Here is a 17,021-nt window from a genome sequence, read left to right as displayed (position 1 = left end):
CAGGGATGTGTGCCGTGTCGACTCAGTTTGGTCTGCACCAAAACATGCTGCCTGTAATGGCAGGGTGGGGGTGTTTTGGTGAGGGGTCTTTGAGGGTGTCGCAATACATGTTTCAGCCCTCGGAGACCTTCTCTGGTCACAAGGCCCTTGGTACCAGGGGTACCTTTACCAAGGGACTTACATGTGACCTAGAGTTGTCAATTGTGGGTACAAGGTACAGTCTTGGGAAAGAACACTGGTGCTGGGGCCTGGTTAGCAGGATACCGGCACACACTCAGTCAAGTTGGCATCAGGCATTCGACAAACAGTTTAAGGGCAACCATGCAAGAAGGGGCACTTTCCTACACAATCCCTTCTAGAAAGCTGAACAATTGTTCATAACCTTTGCAAAACCACAAAAGTCTAGCCTATCTCTCAAACAGACATTGCCAGATAGATAGTTAATTGCATCCAGATTTGCTATCTTAAAGAGTCATCCCTGTTGTTCCCAGGGTACTCTCTACAATCAAAAAAGCAGAAGTCATGGAAACTGTCCTTAAGCTAACATCTGCAAAGCAGCTCCTTGGTCAACTGCATACTCTTTTCCTATATGTGAGGGAATAGTGTATATTATATAGAGGTGGTTGTGTGACCTCACCGCGCATAATATACTTACCAACCCCATTAGGACCAGTAGGTTTTGTTGGTCAAACCTTTAACTCAACCCTGGTTAGCTTTGGCTTTGAGCAGTATCCTTACTCAAAATCAAGTGTAAAGCATTTTAACAGCACCAAAACAATTGAAGAACAAATACATGAGGCACTCAAGAAATTTGACACTAATTTACAAAAATAGACTGTATTGCTATGTATTTTGAGACACCAAAACAAAAAAGATCCACCGGAGGGTTCCAGAGATACAGCAATTACAAGGTATAGTAAAGGTGCACTTTTTATTTAGCCGTGAACAAGCATTGTTCTACGAATTCCACAAATTTGACACTTTTACAGAAAATCTTGGGTAAGTATCAATGCGGTTACTTTTAGTTACTTTAAGTGACCAACTTCTTCAGGGAGCCAGTCAGGGAGATCAACAAGGTCCTCAGAAACCGTTACCTCCGAGGAAGAAGCAGTCTTCAGTGAGTTCCTTCCTGAGCATTTTTATGTCCTTGCCATAGACTTCTATGAAAAAGGTCCTGATTCAAAGGATCCAGGGAGCTTAAGATGCTTAAGCGTGCTGTTGATGTGATATGGCCAATAGGGATCTTCCTGTGGCTACTCGTTGGTCCACAGGCTTGGTGAGGTGGTTCTGGCTACAGAGGTCAACTTTCCCCTTGCCACTAGTCTACCAGTTGTCCAGTGTGAAGAAATGGAGTGTATTTATATGGTGTGGTTGTATGACCTCACCATGTAATGTACTTACCAACCCCTTCACGACCAGTAGGTTTCGCTTGTTAAACCGTAAGCCCAACCCTGGGTAGCTGTGGCTTTGAGCAGTAGGCTTTCAGAATTAATTTATAAAATAGGTTTTATTGTTATGTAATTTTAGACACCAAAATGAAAAAGTTCCATCGGAGAGTTCAGGAGATACAGTATTTACTAGGTATAGTAAATATGCATTTTTGTACTCAACCACAAATAAGTATTGGCAAATTCAACAAATGTGACACTTTTTCAAGAAGAACTTGGGTGAATATCAATGTGGTTACTTTGAGTTAATTTAGGCAACCAACTCAGGCAGGGAGCCAGTCAGGGGGTCCAGCAAGGTCCACAGAAACAGTTACCTCAGAAGAAGAAGCAGTCTTAAGTGAGTTCCAGACACTTGTATCCCTTTGCTATGGGTTCCTATGGAATTTGTCCTGGTGTGAGGAATACAGGATGTTGAAGATGCTCAAGGATGCTGTCGATGCGATGCAGTCGAAGGGGGTCTTCCTGCGGCTACTCCCTGGTCTACTAACCCAGAGAGAAAATACTGCCCACAGGAGTCGATGTCCCTCAGTCCTGGCAGAAGGTCAGTTGCCGCTGGGCTACCAGTCACCTGGCACTGCGGTCACAGTGGAATCCTTCCTTGGACAATAACTCGCCTTCTGGGGGACCAAGCTGCACTCCAACTCTCCCGGGTCCAGCAGACTTGGGTGAAACTTTGAGCATCAGTTTCTGGTCAACAGTTTGAAGATTTGGGCTACCAACTTGCCTCTGCAAGCTTCTTCAGCTGTTGTGGCCCTGTGCTCGAACAGGAGGTTATCCAACTGACCCTTGGAGTCTCTTGCTTGGCTGGCCTCTGGAGACGACTTTCTATGAGCTGGACACAGCAGGCACAGTCCCTTCTACTTTGCTACTCACAGGGTTCAGCAAGTACTGTCCATGCTGGTGCGGCCTCTTTATGCTGGTTCCTCAGTGCCGCAGGGCAGTTCTTATGCATCCTTTCTTCCATTCCATCGAGATTTGAGGTCTGAGTTCCAGCGGTACCCTTTTATATACCAGGAAAATGCCCTGGGGTGGCTGTATTCAGTAGTCAATGGGCTACTACGTTCCGTCCTTCCTGATGACCACTTCCTTCGAAGTGGAGCATTTGGCTGTCTCCAGATGCACTTTCTGCCCAATCCCAACATGGCAGGACCCCTCTCTTGTTGTGTGGAGCTCCATAGCCAACCCAGAAGTGTGGCTTCCAAATTGGTTAGCCGCCCCTCAAAAAATGGTTTCATTGCTGGTTTCCCCTCTCCTTCCCGAGTGCCAGCCTGTCTACCTGAACAATAGGGCCGCCCCTCTCCCAACTGTTTCCTATTTGCTCTTCAAAGGCGTCTTCACCTTTGAAGGTTTCCTGTTTGGCCAAGTCCTATGTGGGTTCCTGCCAGAGAGGTAACACCTCTCTCCTGCACAGGCTGCTATTTTCATCTTATCTGAGAGTCATTTGCACATCTCCCCAGGAGGACAGAAAACTGCCTCAAGGAGAAAACCCTGTGGCAGCACAGGGATTTATGGCAACAAAGTAGCAACTTTGTAAAAGTTTCACACTACCACATACTACATTCATTTTGACCTGGGTAGCTTGTTGGGCTTAGTGTAACTAGTTTTTTCTATACCTTGCTTACAGTATCCACTTAAGAAGTCCCTATCACAAGTTAGCTGAGCTGCTGGGGCAGCCTGTAACTCAGCCCTCGCAAATGGTGCTAATATCCTTTTAATGTGCAAATGTGGTAGTGTTACCACAAAGGACGCGCTCCTTTAACATGAAGCTGAGAAGTTTCTTCACTCTCTCTTGGTAGAAATGTTTCAAAACAATATTCATCAGAAGATTGGCTTTAATGAAGATAAGCGCTTTTTAATGTAACATTTGGTATCATCCTTTCCAGGTTGTTCAAAATTATACATTTGAAACATCAATTCTTAGCTGCGTTTCATAATTCCCAATGCATTTCGGGTTAGCGAAATAACCCATCGTCAGGGGTCTGTGAAGGAAATATACAGGACCTTAGCATTCAAGTACTATATATACACATGATCACAATATACTGTTTGATGTGCAAAGTCTTACAACTGAAAAGCATTAACAAACTAATATGGTGTCAAAATTAATCAGTACTATAGTGACAACGCTAATAAGCTAGGAGGGATGTATAGATTATGGTGGTGAATGTTCACTTATGGTTATTAGTAATAGCAGTGATAGAGGTTAAAACACTGGTGGCGAGTGAATACGAGCAAAACATTATCAGCAGAAAAGAATCACTTCAGACTAACATTCTAAAGACATCATTAAATCAGCAACAATTACAATATTTGCAAAGAGGATACCCGAAGGAGGTTTTAGAGGAATCTCTCAAAAAAAGTTGAAAAACTATCCAGAGAAAGACTACTCAAAACATCAAACCAAACCTCAGCACAAAAAACAGTGTGTGTATTGAAATACTCTACAGAAGCACAAAATATAAAAAAAGCCATCAACAAGCAATGGGATTTAATCAAATCTGAACCCGACTTGAAAAATCTGTACAGTGAACATGTAACATTCGCATTTCAACGATCGAAAAATCTCAAAGAGATTTTGACCACCAAAAAAATGACAAGAATACAGTTTAAAGGGAGGACTTGGCTATGCCATTACTTTAAATGGCAAAGTCGAGCTAGCAGTTTACAACCTCCCTTCCAGTCTGCAGAGGCAGACAAGGAACCATGTTTTACCTTTGTCACACCTAGAGTGGCACAACCAGTGCTGCAGTCTGTGGGGTGACCTTCTAACTTACAGGCCCTGGGTACCCGGTGTACCTTAGTACTAGGGATTTACAGGTAAGTTAGCTTATGCCAATTGGGTATAAGCCAATCAAGCACACAGAGTTGTATGGTCAGGGCACAGGCACTGAGGTCTGGTTAGCCAGACCCATTGGACTTTCAAAGTCGAAAAAACAGCAGCATCAGTCCAAAACTATGGAGGTGACCATACAAATAGAGGCATTTCCTTATACCCGGTATCGCGGTCACTGCGGAATCTTGACTTGGGCGATAACTTGCCTTCTAGGTAACCAAGCTGCACTCCGATGACTCTCCCAGGTTCAGCAGACTCTGGGGCAATTTTGAGAATTGGGTCCTGGTGCTGTACAGCGACGAGGAGCAATGGTCAGACGTTTTGGACAACCAACTCACCCTAGCAGGCTTTTGTGCCTTGTGCTGTGAACACGAGGCCAGCCAAATGACCTTTGGAGTCTCTTGCTTCGGCTGAGCTGTGTAAATTATTTTTCCATGAGCAGGACACCGCAGGCACAATCTCTTCTCCTTTGGTAGCCAGCAGGTTCAGCCGGTGCAGTCCACATCAGTGCACTCCTCGCCAAGTCCTTGGTGCAGCAGGCATGATTTCTGGGTGCTAGGGGTGCCCTTTTTATGCCCAGAAAATGCCCTTCAGGTGGACTTGGTCAGTAGCCTGTGGAATAATAGCTTCCCTCCCTCCTGATGATCACTTCCTGCTAAGTGTGGTATCTGGCTAACTCAGAAGTTCTCTATTCTGCCCACTTTGATGGTGGAACCCTTCTCTCGGTATGTGGAGCTCCCTAGCCCAGCTCAGAGATGTGGCTACACCCCCCTGAGAAAATGGGTTGGCAACTGGTTTCCCATCTCTTTCCTGAGTGCCAGCATGTCTACCTAAATAATAGAGCAGCCCGAACCTAAGTGTTCACCATTTGCCCTTCACAGCAGCTTCTCCTTTGAAGCTCACCTTTTGGTCCGCCACCCATGTGGCTTCCTGCAAGCGAGAAGTAACACCTCTCTCCCGCGCAGACTTCTATTGTCTTCTTGTCTGGGAGTCATTCCCCATATCACTGCGACCTATTTATAAACGACCTTGGTGGAAACTAAGACTAGAAGCCTTTCAAGCACTTCTTAGGGCGGACCCTTTGGGTCCTTTTAACATCGCTGAGTCAGGCTATGAGATGTTCTGCGCCTGGATTATCCGGGCGCTAGACTCTCTTATTCCGGCAAGCTGGTTTAAGGGTTGCTCTCAGGAGTCCAGTCCTTGGTACAACGACGCCCTAACTATACTGAGGCAGTCGTGTAAAAGAATAGAGCCTGACTGGAGGAAAGACTATGACCCTGGAAAAAAAGCACGTTATCTGGCTGAACTCAAATCTTATCATAGAGCCATCTGTAAGACGTGGGCGGCCTACTACGCCAACGAGATTAAGTTTAGCCCTAATCCTGCTAAATACATTTTTAAAATCTTAAAAGATCTCAGTGCCAGGAAAACTTTGGTGCCTATAACCACCTCCGTACTCCATTGTGAAGAACTGGCCTCCTTCTTTGTGGAGAAAGTAACGTGCGATCTACAGGTCTTTTCCTTCCATGACCACTTCCAGTACTTACACCCCTTCCAGACCAGGGCCGATCTCTAGTCTCATGGTTATCCCTGAGATTTCTTATGAGGAACTTAGTAGGCTGAGTGTGAAAATTAAGTCTAGTTCTCCTGCCGACCCGCTAAAGCCTGTTCAGTTTAGGGAATCCTGCTTGCTTTTTCTGACGTTTCTTCGTCAGATAATTAACTCCTCCTTCTCGTCTGCCATGGTGCCGGGGCAGTGGAAACAGGCTTGGGTGTCTCCCATTCTTAAAATACCAACCTTAGATTCAACTAAACCTGAGAATTTTAGGCCTATTTCTCTTCTTCCCTGGGTGGCGAAGGTTGCGGAGGCACATGTCAACATCACACTCACCAACTTTTTGCTCTCCAATAACATTCTGGATGCAACACATCACGGCTTCCGCTCCGGCCATAGTACAGAGACAGCGCTCCTGGCCATGACTGAACACCTGCGGACCATTCTTGATTCTGGTCAAACGGCGGCACTGATCCTGCTGGATCTTAGTGCCGCCTTTGACACGGTCTCGCATGGTGTTCTGCTCCAACGTTTGGAGGAGGCAGGAATTTCAGGCCTGGCTCTGGAATGGTTTAGATCCTTTCTGACCAGAAGATCCATCCGTGTCTCCATCCCCCATTTCTATCCCAGGTACGTTCATTGAGCAGGGGGTCCCTCAGGGTTCGTCTCTGAGCCCCACATTGTTCAACCTTTATGTTCAGCCACTGGCGGCGGTCACCAGGCAGTGGGACCTTTCAATGGTCTCATATGCGGACGACACGCAGCTAGTGGTTGCACCTGCGGAAGGTTCTACCCTGAATGCCTCTAGGTTCAGAAGCGGCCTGACGGCCATGGCGGATTGCATGACTTCTAATTATTTGCAATTAAATGCAAATAAAACTGAAGTTTTGCTAGTCGGCAAAAATGCTAGCCTGTGGAGTGAGCACTGGTGGCCGAATGCTTTGGGTAAGGCCCCGGAACCTAAGAAGGAAGTCAAGAACTTGGGGGTGTGGATGGACTCCTCTCTTTGTTTTTGTATTCACACTAAAAAAGTGGTAGGTACATGTTTCAGCCTTTTACGAGGTCTTAAACCCATCCTGAAATTCTTTGACCCGTCAACTCGCCAGCTGATAGTCCAGTCTACTATTCTTTCTCGCCTGGACAATGCTAGTTCCTTGTTATTGGGGGCTAACCAAGCTGAGATCATCCGGATGCAGCGCATTCAAAACGCGGCGGCCAGAGCCTTAGTAGGACTTCCACAGTTCCGTCCTATCGCCGATACCATCCGGAGACTTCATTGGCTCCCTGTGGCGGAGCGGATGAAATTCAAGACTCTATGTCTTTCTTTTAAGATCCCGAAACTTGCCTCACGTAAGCTGCTCTGCAATTTGCTGACCCCGTATGTTCCACCCCGTGCACTGCGTTCTCTGGGTCAGCACTTGGTCACTGTTCCCCGGGTGAAGCGTTGTGGAGCAGGAGGACGTTCCTTCCGCTACCTGGCAGCCAAATTGTGGAACTCAGTGCTGGTTCATATACGGGGACTGGAGGATCTGTTGGATTTCAGGAAGGCTATTAAAACTCACCTCTTTCCTCTAAAATAGTTTATCAAGTCAGGCTTAATGCAACAAGTTCTTTGATACTTTATAGTATGAACTTTGGGCGCACTATTCAGGAGTTAGCACAGCTGAAGGGTCAGCAAGTTAATCCTGTGCTTGCAAATGGGGCTACCAAGTCCTTCCACAGTAAACGCAACAATTTTGAGTTTTTACTTCCAGAACAGGTCAAATACATGTTCTGCTCTGAAAATATGTTGCACCCTGCCTTGGGGCTCGCTAGGCCTGCCATAGATGTGACTCACAGAGGGGGGGTGGGCTTTGCTATTCTGTTTAATGGCAAAGCCAGATTAGCAGTTTGAAACTGTTCTTCCAGTCTGAAGTAGCAGGCTGGGAGACATGTTTTTACCTTTGTCACACCCAGAGTGGCACAACCAGTGCTGAAATTCTTGGGGTGACCCCCCAAACCCTGGGTATCTAGATACCATATACAAGAGACTTACAAGTAAGTTAGGTGTATGCCAATTGAGTATATTTAATATCCAGCCATATTTGCAACATGTTTGGGGCAGATACGATAGATACTTGTTGACCAGATTCTGGTTTGGGACCTTTCATCACTTAATTACATACCCAACAATAAATGACTGGTCAAAGGAACTCTGCCGTTGCCCCCGTGACAAAGTTTCAAGACAAAGCACTATACATGTTGTTTTATTTTGCAAGTTTTATATGACTGAGAGGTTACGTTGGTTAAAACCATTATTAAAGCGGGGAGGGTGGAGGCAATGTCGCCCTGCATTCGTATACCTACAGATGCTGGATAACTACTATTGTATTGGGTCAGTGACGGACTTTTTAAAGAATGTATTAAGGGTAAGAAAAGCAATTAACAACTGAACCCTGGGAAAATGTATAGTAGCATGTTTACATTGAGGTAGTGTATATGTTTACAATCTTGTTATGTTTTTATCAGAACTTCTCAAGTGCTAATTTTGTATTAATTAATTCTTTTTAATGTAACACACGATAATGATTGTTTTTTTTATGCTTGCTTTTATGATTTTAATGTTCAAAATCGAATAAAGCTATTTTTGATTGATTGATTGAGTATATACCAAACAAACATAAACAATTTTTGGGTCAGGGCACAGGCACTGAGGTCTGGTTAGCAGGCCTTAGTGCACTCTGAGTCAAAAAAAAAAACAGCAGCAGTTATGTACTTTAGGGATGACCATACAAAAAGAGACATTTCCTTGCACTAAACATTATTTTGTGGCTATTTTAGCTACAGGCAGTAGTTGTCCAGATGGTCTTCCGGATTCTGTTTCAGACACATGCATCATCCACGTGCTAGCCACCACCTATAGGGGGGATACTGCCTTATAGTCTATGTAACAAATTAACTTACAAATGTCCGAGCCCGACACTAGATGGCAGGAGCGTGCAGAGCATTACATGCTACAAGCAGAAACCTACAGGGAAAGGAACAATTTCGTCATCTTTCATGCAACATTCCGTGTTTTTTTTTTTAATAAAGCAACAATTCCTAGAACCGTTTTGTGAAATGCACCCTAAATTTGAAGGGTCTACTTTACAATAGGAGTATAGAGGCATTCCAGATAATTTTTGACCAGAGGTAGAGCATCAGGGACTTCCCTTTCTAGATGATATGCCTCAAACGTTCTTAAGAGTTTGGGATGCTACATATCATATTTACAATTTGGTCATGCCAAGGTCCAATAGATTTCATTGACTTTTTGATATTATTAATATTTGAACATGCAATGACCAAGAACGGTCAAAAGTTTTAATATATTGAAAGGAACTGTTAAACACATATTTCTTTCAATACTAGAGACAAACTAGGACAGCAGCTAGTAAGATTTTCTGCATTCAACCTACCATAAAGCAAAAGACTGATGATAAATCCTTGGCTGCTGGTTTGAACCTTGAGTGCTGCATTGAGGGTTTGTAATTGTACTATCTGGAAAGATTTAACATGACAATGTATTTGGTGTATAGATAAGTCTGCAGCAGGATGGTAAATGCACTTGCTACTGAGATCCGCTTTTGGAAGATAGTGAACTTGCTGGGAATGTGTTTTGTGATTGTTGAAGAGGTGATAAGGGTTTGCTATGAGTGTGGTATGTGCTGTTGAAGAGGGGACAAACTGTTGCTTTCACAGCCCAGACCTAGACAGGTATGTATGTAATCATTCCACAACTTATAAACGTGATACTTCACAATGCGGCCAAGCATAGGAGGGTAGATCCCTGAGGTTGAAACAAGCTAGTAAGTAATGCATATAGAACTGAATACATGCCATGGCTGCTGAATCTACCTGTTGATGCCATCTCCCATTCTGAGGGTAGAAGGGGAGAACTGTGATGCAGGAGGATGGGTATGTGCATGGCACAGGAGTGTTGGGGTGAGTGGATCCATCACTGATTTCGCTCCGTAGTAGTAAAAAGGTGATATTCTGGATGAGAGGAGACATGGTGTTCATGAAAAGGGGATGACCGAACAGGGGTTGCTACTGCCATGCCCAAATTGAATTGAGAAGATGGGTGCCAAGGGATGTGCTGAGGTCACTGTATGTGATGAGTATTGAGTTTGCTTGGGATAAGTAAGCACTACCCAGAAGACCACCTCGACCACCTGCCACAACTTCAACAAAATCCCGCCTGCATGAAAGTGGCTTTTAATGACCTGTTGGTGACTTTAGCAACCTCATCCATTCAATATGTACTCCAATCTTGCTCTGCCCTCAAGTTCTGTGCTTTCTTCGGCAAGGCCTAAAAACAGATTTCCTTAATTGATCCCTTTCTTTTCATTCTTCCTTCCTTGTCCAGAGGACTGGGGGGATCAGAAATGTCTGACAGCGCTGCCTTACATCTGTAAGCGAAGGAACAGCACTGCTGTGAAACCTACTCTTCCAACGGTGCCCACGCCTTCCGGCGGAGTATGTCCACGAGGGTGGCTTCCTTTTCTTAATAAGGTGAGATGTACTTAAATTAGAGCTTTTAAGCTGCTGCTAGTGTCTGTGCAAGAAGGAAGGAACGCCTTACTATTTTTGATGAAGATTCATTCATTCTTCACTGAAGACTTGTACACATGCTGGAAACTCATGCTTCTGTAAGCCCATTCCCACCTTCCTTGAGTCTAACCCATCCACGTAACTAAATACCAATTCATATCACCATAGCCTCCTTCCTATGCGACTGTAGTCTCTCTCATTCCAACCTTGCAGTTGTCTCACTCTCACTTTTCCATGTATCACTGGAATCTCAGTCATTCCCCATCTCACTGGAATCTTGGTTAGTCCAATTTCATTTGCATCTCTGTGATTCACATTTCACTGGAGTAACGCTACTTCTCCTATCTTTTGACTTTCAAACATGTTTCATACCAATGGACTCTTGTTCATTCTTCGTGCCTCTGGAGTTTCAATACTCTTTTCACAGGCATCACACCTTAACTGTGTGGTACTAAAATATTAAATGGTCCTATGCGAAACAGTCAATTGTGTATTCAGTGAACAAGACAGGAATTCATGTACAAGGACACAAGGCTAGTAAAGAAAAGGAGAAAAGTATGATGAAGGGCAAGTTGTGAGTGTGAGAGAGGGGAAAGCAAGGAGGAAAGGGAATAATCCTCACCATAAGAGATAGGGCCAACTCTTAAGACTCTATGGAAAGGTCGATCATGCAGATTAAATAGATTCTAATTTTACTGTTGCAAGCAGTACTAGGTTGAGAACTTACTTTTGTTGTCTGTCAGCAAAGTAGAGTAGTTCATACAAGAAACTGACACCCAAACACAACGCACCACAGGCACAAGAAATCTCAACTTGTCGGCATGCCGACCTTTTAAACTTTCACCCCTGTATCAGTAACCACAGTGATGAGAAATATCAAACCTTTATCAGCTTTTGCAAAATCTTTATCGAGGCATCCTCATAAAATGACAAGGGGAATATTAATGAGTGGGGTTGCGCCGCAAATGCACACAACGTGGTGCATGTGTGACGCAAGCCAAAAATGTGTTTTATGAAGCCATGCATGGCCCTGAGTGACTTCATTAACCCAGAGTAATGTAGTGCAGCGCAAATCGCTGCGCTGCGTTACTGTGCCCTGGGAAGGCGTTCCATGGGAGATGCCTGGGGGTTCCAACCCAACTCCCACAGATTTTGACACATTCCCAGATTTAACATTGCTGGTAGACCTGGGAATTCGCCATTATGCTACACCATCCCAGGTGAGGCGTATCGAGGAGAAATTTCTTTATTTTTCCACGCTACTACCTCTTTCTATGTGTATTGCGTTCTGCAGCACATATAGAAAGAGGAAAGTGCCTCAGAAGGTTGTGTTTGAGCAGGAATGTGCCCCTTCCTGCACAAAAGCAATCCTCCTTACAACTCAGACACCCTTGCACCATGGTGTAACAGTGCCTGCGTTGGTGCTATGCAGCGCAAAATGGCAACAGTGCAGGAACAAAAGCAGGAATGCGCCTTATTCTTTTAAAAACAGCAAATTCGTGCCTTTTCCCTGACATGCAGCGTGCTACAGCAAGGTGACTTGCTCCGCTACGTGACTTTGCCATAAATATGGCTCAAATTACCACCCTGGCCCTAATGGACATTTCTGTTTTGTTTATATAAACCAATTTTATTAATGTTTTTAACTTAATTCAATAGAAACAGCGCAAGACAACTCAATTCATTACATCAGTTAATCCAACCAATAGTAGCTACATCATTTTCCCCACTCTTTCTGGAATTTGAGCGAGAGATCAACAGGTCTCCCAAATATGTGAGACAGAGAGTTAAAAATATTAGACCAGCATTTTATGATGATGGGACATTTCCACACCACATGAGGGAATTCACCAGACTCCTCTGGGCAGCGGACACATGTGGGTGAGCACTGTTTTTGTGCTTGACTGAGCTCAGCTTTGCAGGTAGGTAATGTCTAAATATTTTAAGTGTATAATCCTGTGAAGAAATGACAAATTGTCCTGGAGCCATTCTCTTGTCTCTCCACTCGCTTTCATGCAGGGGGCCTACCCAAGCCTCCCACCTCTCCCGGAGAGCTACAAAGAGATCTGGGGAAATAATGACTAGGAATTTGTAAATGCAGGATAATCTAGATACCAATAAGGTCACTTTTACTGAAGCCCCCCAGCCATGCTGTGTGCCTCCTCCAAAGAAGGATCTTCAAAGTTATCCTGCGGTCCTACTTTAAACATCTCAATAATGACTTCCAGGCTGAGAACACCGCTGTGTAGTGTTCAGGAAGCGAATGGGGAATGGGGGACCAATAGATCATCCCTTTTATGCTGTTGCAAACAATTATAGAGACCTAGGTCCAGAATGCAGGGCCTTCGCCACCCCCATTGAGCTAGTCATTTAAAATCAGGGTTTGAGATGCCCAGTAATACAGGCACAATTGAGCCGCTCTCATTTTCCCCCTTAAGGTTAATTGCACATATTTGTCAAAATGCATTAGTAAGCGTTTGGTTTGCCCATGGGAATTCGTGTATCCTAGCCTGCAACTCCCAAAACCATTTCTGTGGGATCACCAGCAGAAAGTTCTGGAGAACAAAAAGGAACTGTAGAGGGAGCAACATCTTGAACAGTACCGCTCTGCCCAAAATATTGAGCAGCAACGTGGTCCACCTGTGAATGTCTTTCTTCGTTTTGGCTAAAAGGTGGGGTAAAGTTGATGCTTCATGTAAAGCTAGGGAGCAGGGAAATATGGATGCCAATGTAGTGATAAATACGTCTACAGATTGGGAGTTGGATTTTCTAGTACGCCGCCTCCCAGGAGAGACTTGGGCCAATTCACCTGTAGACCGGAGGCCTGCCCATTTAGAAAAGTCTAGATCATGTGGCTACTGGGTAATAAGGAAACAACATCATTTCATCCATATTTAGGACAATGTGGTCCTCTAGAACCCCACCAGTGAAACCCCCCATACCTGGGTGTTACATCTAACCCATGTTTTAGGGGTTCTATCGCTTGCGAAACAGGACGGAGAAATTGGTAATCCCTGCTAAGTACCCTTCTGGATCAGGAAGGGTGGACAATAATTCCATTAAGTCTTACATGAGCCCTCAAACATAAGAAATAAAATGAGGACCAAACCTTAAGCGCCCCAGTACTCCCATCAAGAAGTCCCAATCAATAGAGTTGAATGCTTTTTCTAATTCAATAAGCATAAAATCTCAGGGTTCTGTAAGACGGTGTAGAAGGGCCAGTGTGGCATGAACCCTATGAATGCAATGTATGTACAAATGCAGGGATGAAGCCACATTGGTCGGGATGGACCATGGTGGTTAACACCAGAGGGAGTCTATGTGAGAAAGTGGCTCTATACATACTGGACCAAAGTAAGGTACAGTGTGTATAGAGTCCACAAGCCCCAGAGGTAGAACAGAGGTTAAAGTCAGGTCTGACCTTACTCTAAAAAGTGGTAGCTTGGTCGAGCAGTAAGACAGTACCAGAGGGCAGTGTAAAGCATTTGTTGTACACACACAGTCAGCAAAAGGTTTCACACACTCAAGAACTGAACTCTAAGCCAATTGTTTTTATATCAAAAGATATAGTTGTTTTATTTTTAGAACCAACAGGTATAAAAATGTACTTTTCTCAATATGAGTACTTACAGGTAATTACTTAGCAAAGATGCAATAAACTTTGTTGACACAATAGGTACAGTAGTTGCAGTAGGTAACACAATTCTAAACACAATCTAATATTGAGCTCAATGGGTTTTTCTACATAAATGCAGCTGATTACTTTATAGATTACTTTTGTAACTCGAGGACTGGATCCTGGATTCAGTCCTGGGGTCTAAGCTGAAAACAGTTTAGTAAAAACGTTTTAGTTAATGCAATGATTTTTAAGGAATAAAAAGGTATTTTAAAAGTTGACAGAAACTTTTCAGTGAAAAACTAGCAATGTTATCCTACGGACGGAAATTCACGTCACAGGTAAAGTAGGTTCTCGCTACTTTTGCAATCCAGTACTGGACTCCTAGTTTCAGTACTGGGGTCTCTACCGAAGACAATTAAGTATTTACGTTTCAGTATTTGGTACGATTTTTAAAGAATATTTGCAATTTTCAAAAGTAGACTCTTAGAAGAAATTTCAGAGAAAATCAGTCAATGGTTTCCTATGGGAGAAAATTCAAGTTATCGGTAAGTATAGGATAAATCACGTTTGTGGTTCAGTACTGGGCTGAAAGGTACAGTACTGGCTCCTCTCCTGATTCCAGGTGAGTAACTCGGATTTCGTTACTCAGCGGATTTTAGAGTAATATTTTAGAGTTCCAAAACTTCACACTTGGAAGCTTTTTCGAGTCAAACCAGTCAATGTTATCCAGTGGCAGGAAAGTGAGTTATCGGTTTCCAGGTGAGTACTCTACTAGTGAGGTTAAGGTTCTGGGCATAGACTCAGGGGTCTCCCAGGGTCGGGAAGGTACAGTAGGTACACCCTCAGCGGCGCTGGGGCAACCTGGTGGAGAGAGAGTAGGCCCAATGCAATCCAATGGAGGGGAGGGGAGGGGCCTTCGGTGGGTGGCTACAAGCAAGCAGGCCACGCGGCTGTGGGAGCTGAGCTCCTGTTTACTTACTTAGGGCAAGTGGGGAAGGAGAGTAGGGTAGTAGTTGCACTTCCAGCTGCACTTGGGCAGCTGGGTGCAGGTTGCTTTTGAGCCGTTGGGCGCCCAATGTTATTCAATGGAAAAGGTAAAAAGGGAACAAAGGCAGCAGACTCGGGACGGAGAGTCTTCAGGTGCCACCACCACTTCGAGAGGTAAGTTGGGATCTTGGTGAAGAGGTGGGTACCCCAAAGGAGGGCACAGAGGGCCGTGGGGCGCTGGGTGCATGGGTGTCTTTGGGTGTCGGAAATCTTACCCTCGGCTAGGCGCGGTTGGTGGGGGCCCGGGTTCTGAGGCTGCAGGCGTCGTCTGGGTCGTTGAGGAGGGTCTTTGGGCACTGGACTTCGGGTCCCAGTTGCCGGGGAACGTCCTTGTGGTCTTGGATCACTCGGGCACAGGCTGGGCTTGGCGGGTGCAGAGTGGGCTGGATTCGCGGTTCCTGGCTGGCACCAGGGGTGTTGCTGTTGGAGCAGAGCCTCTGCTTATGGGAGTCCCAGTCTGTTAGAGGGTCAAGGCAGGCAGGTCCTCCGGGTTGTCCACGGTTGCTGTCCACAGGAGTCGCCGGGATTTAGCAGCAGCAGGTTCCAGGGTCGACAGGCCGGTAGGGCTGGGGCCAAGTCAGTTGGTGTTGTCCTGTTGTTAGCAGCTGCACGGCGGGTCTTCGTCTTCTTGATCTTCTTTCTTCTTTTCGTATCTGGATCTGAGGAAGGAAGGTTCATGGTGCCCCTAAATACTGAATTATGGGGCATTACAGGCAGGGCAAGGGCAGGGACCAATAGGTCCCTGTCATAGGTCTCTGTCATGGGGTGGGTACACCCCCTAGTCTGCTCCTCTGCGGTGGGAGGGGGGCAGGAGCCTAGCTATGATTGTGCAGGGCTCCCCATCTATAGGATGGCTGGAGCCCGGGGTCGTGCTTCACCTCGCCTCTCCCACCTGAGGGGTGGGGTTGGCACAGGCTGGCACACACCCCTTCCTGACGTAGGGTTTCCCACCAGTCTTGCCGCCAGAGTTGGGGTCAGAACTGGTGGGGGCCAGTTGCTTAGTACAGCAAATGGTCTGGAGAAGCACACTGAGGTGGCAGGCCTTTGAAGCTTCCCCCTGCCCATCCTGGGGGAGGAGACATATCACCTCGCCCAGGATGTGCATTGTTGCAAGCACAGGAGAGCGGGGGGACTCTCCACCCATGGGTCCAGCAACATGTCTGCTGTGTGGCAGCCTAGGCAGTCTCTCAGTCCAGACGTGGATTGTAGGTTAGGTTTCAGGGTGCATCTCTAAGCTGCCCTCTGGTGCATTTTACAGTAAATCTCACACTGGCATCAGTGCGGGTTTATTGTGCTGAGAAGTTTGATATCAAACTTCTCAGTCTTCAGTGGAGCCATCATGTTGCTTTGAAGTTCGTAATGACGACCTCCCAGCACCATATACTCTTAATGGCAGCACTGCACTTACAGTGCCCAGGAATGGCCCTGGGTACTGTAGGGGCACAGGGCTCATGCACCTGTGCCCACACCACTGACATAGAGCACCCAGCTAGAGGGGTGACTGATGTATGCCAGGGCAGTGGGTTTGTGGGCATGGCACACAGGGATGTGTGCCATGTCGACTCTCTGTTTAGTTCTGTACTGAGACACTCAGCCTGCAAAGGGAGTGTGTGGGTGTCAGGGTACAGGGCCCATAAGGGTGGTACAATAAGTGTTGCAGCCCTTAGGGGCCTTCTCTGGTCACCATGCCCTGGGTACCTAGGGTACCATTTACTAGAGGCTGATTGGTGGCCAGAGATGCCAATTGGGTTTTAGTTTCAACACAGTTTTAGGGAAGGAACACAGGCCCTGGGCACCTGATTGGCAGGCGCCCAGGGCACACTCAGTCAATGCACATCAGCAGTTCAGTAAAAAGAAGAAGAACCTGGAAAGTCCATCTGTGTTGGCATGGGCAGTCCCTGGTCGGTGTTCCACTTCAAAGTCCATTCCCTGTAGGGAGATGGACCA

General features: G+C 45.7%; 1 protein-coding gene across 1 annotated transcript in view; it reads left to right on the top strand.

Moving 5' to 3' along the window:
- Positions 1 to 17,021, top strand: part of MRC2 (mannose receptor C-type 2) — a 545,797-nt gene that overhangs the window by 438,857 nt on the left and 89,919 nt on the right. The window contains 1 exon segment of the mRNA XM_078645096.1: positions 10,224 to 10,369. Coding sequence (XP_078501222.1) covers positions 10,224 to 10,369 — 146 coding nt within the window.

The sequence above is a fragment of the Lissotriton helveticus genome, chromosome 5_1 (assembly GCF_964261635.1).
Source record: "Lissotriton helveticus chromosome 5_1, aLisHel1.1, whole genome shotgun sequence".
Classification (NCBI taxonomy): Eukaryota; Metazoa; Chordata; class Amphibia; order Caudata; family Salamandridae; genus Lissotriton; species Lissotriton helveticus.
The sequence above is the reverse complement of the archived record's forward strand: the minus strand, read 5'-3'. Positions and strand labels throughout refer to the sequence as shown.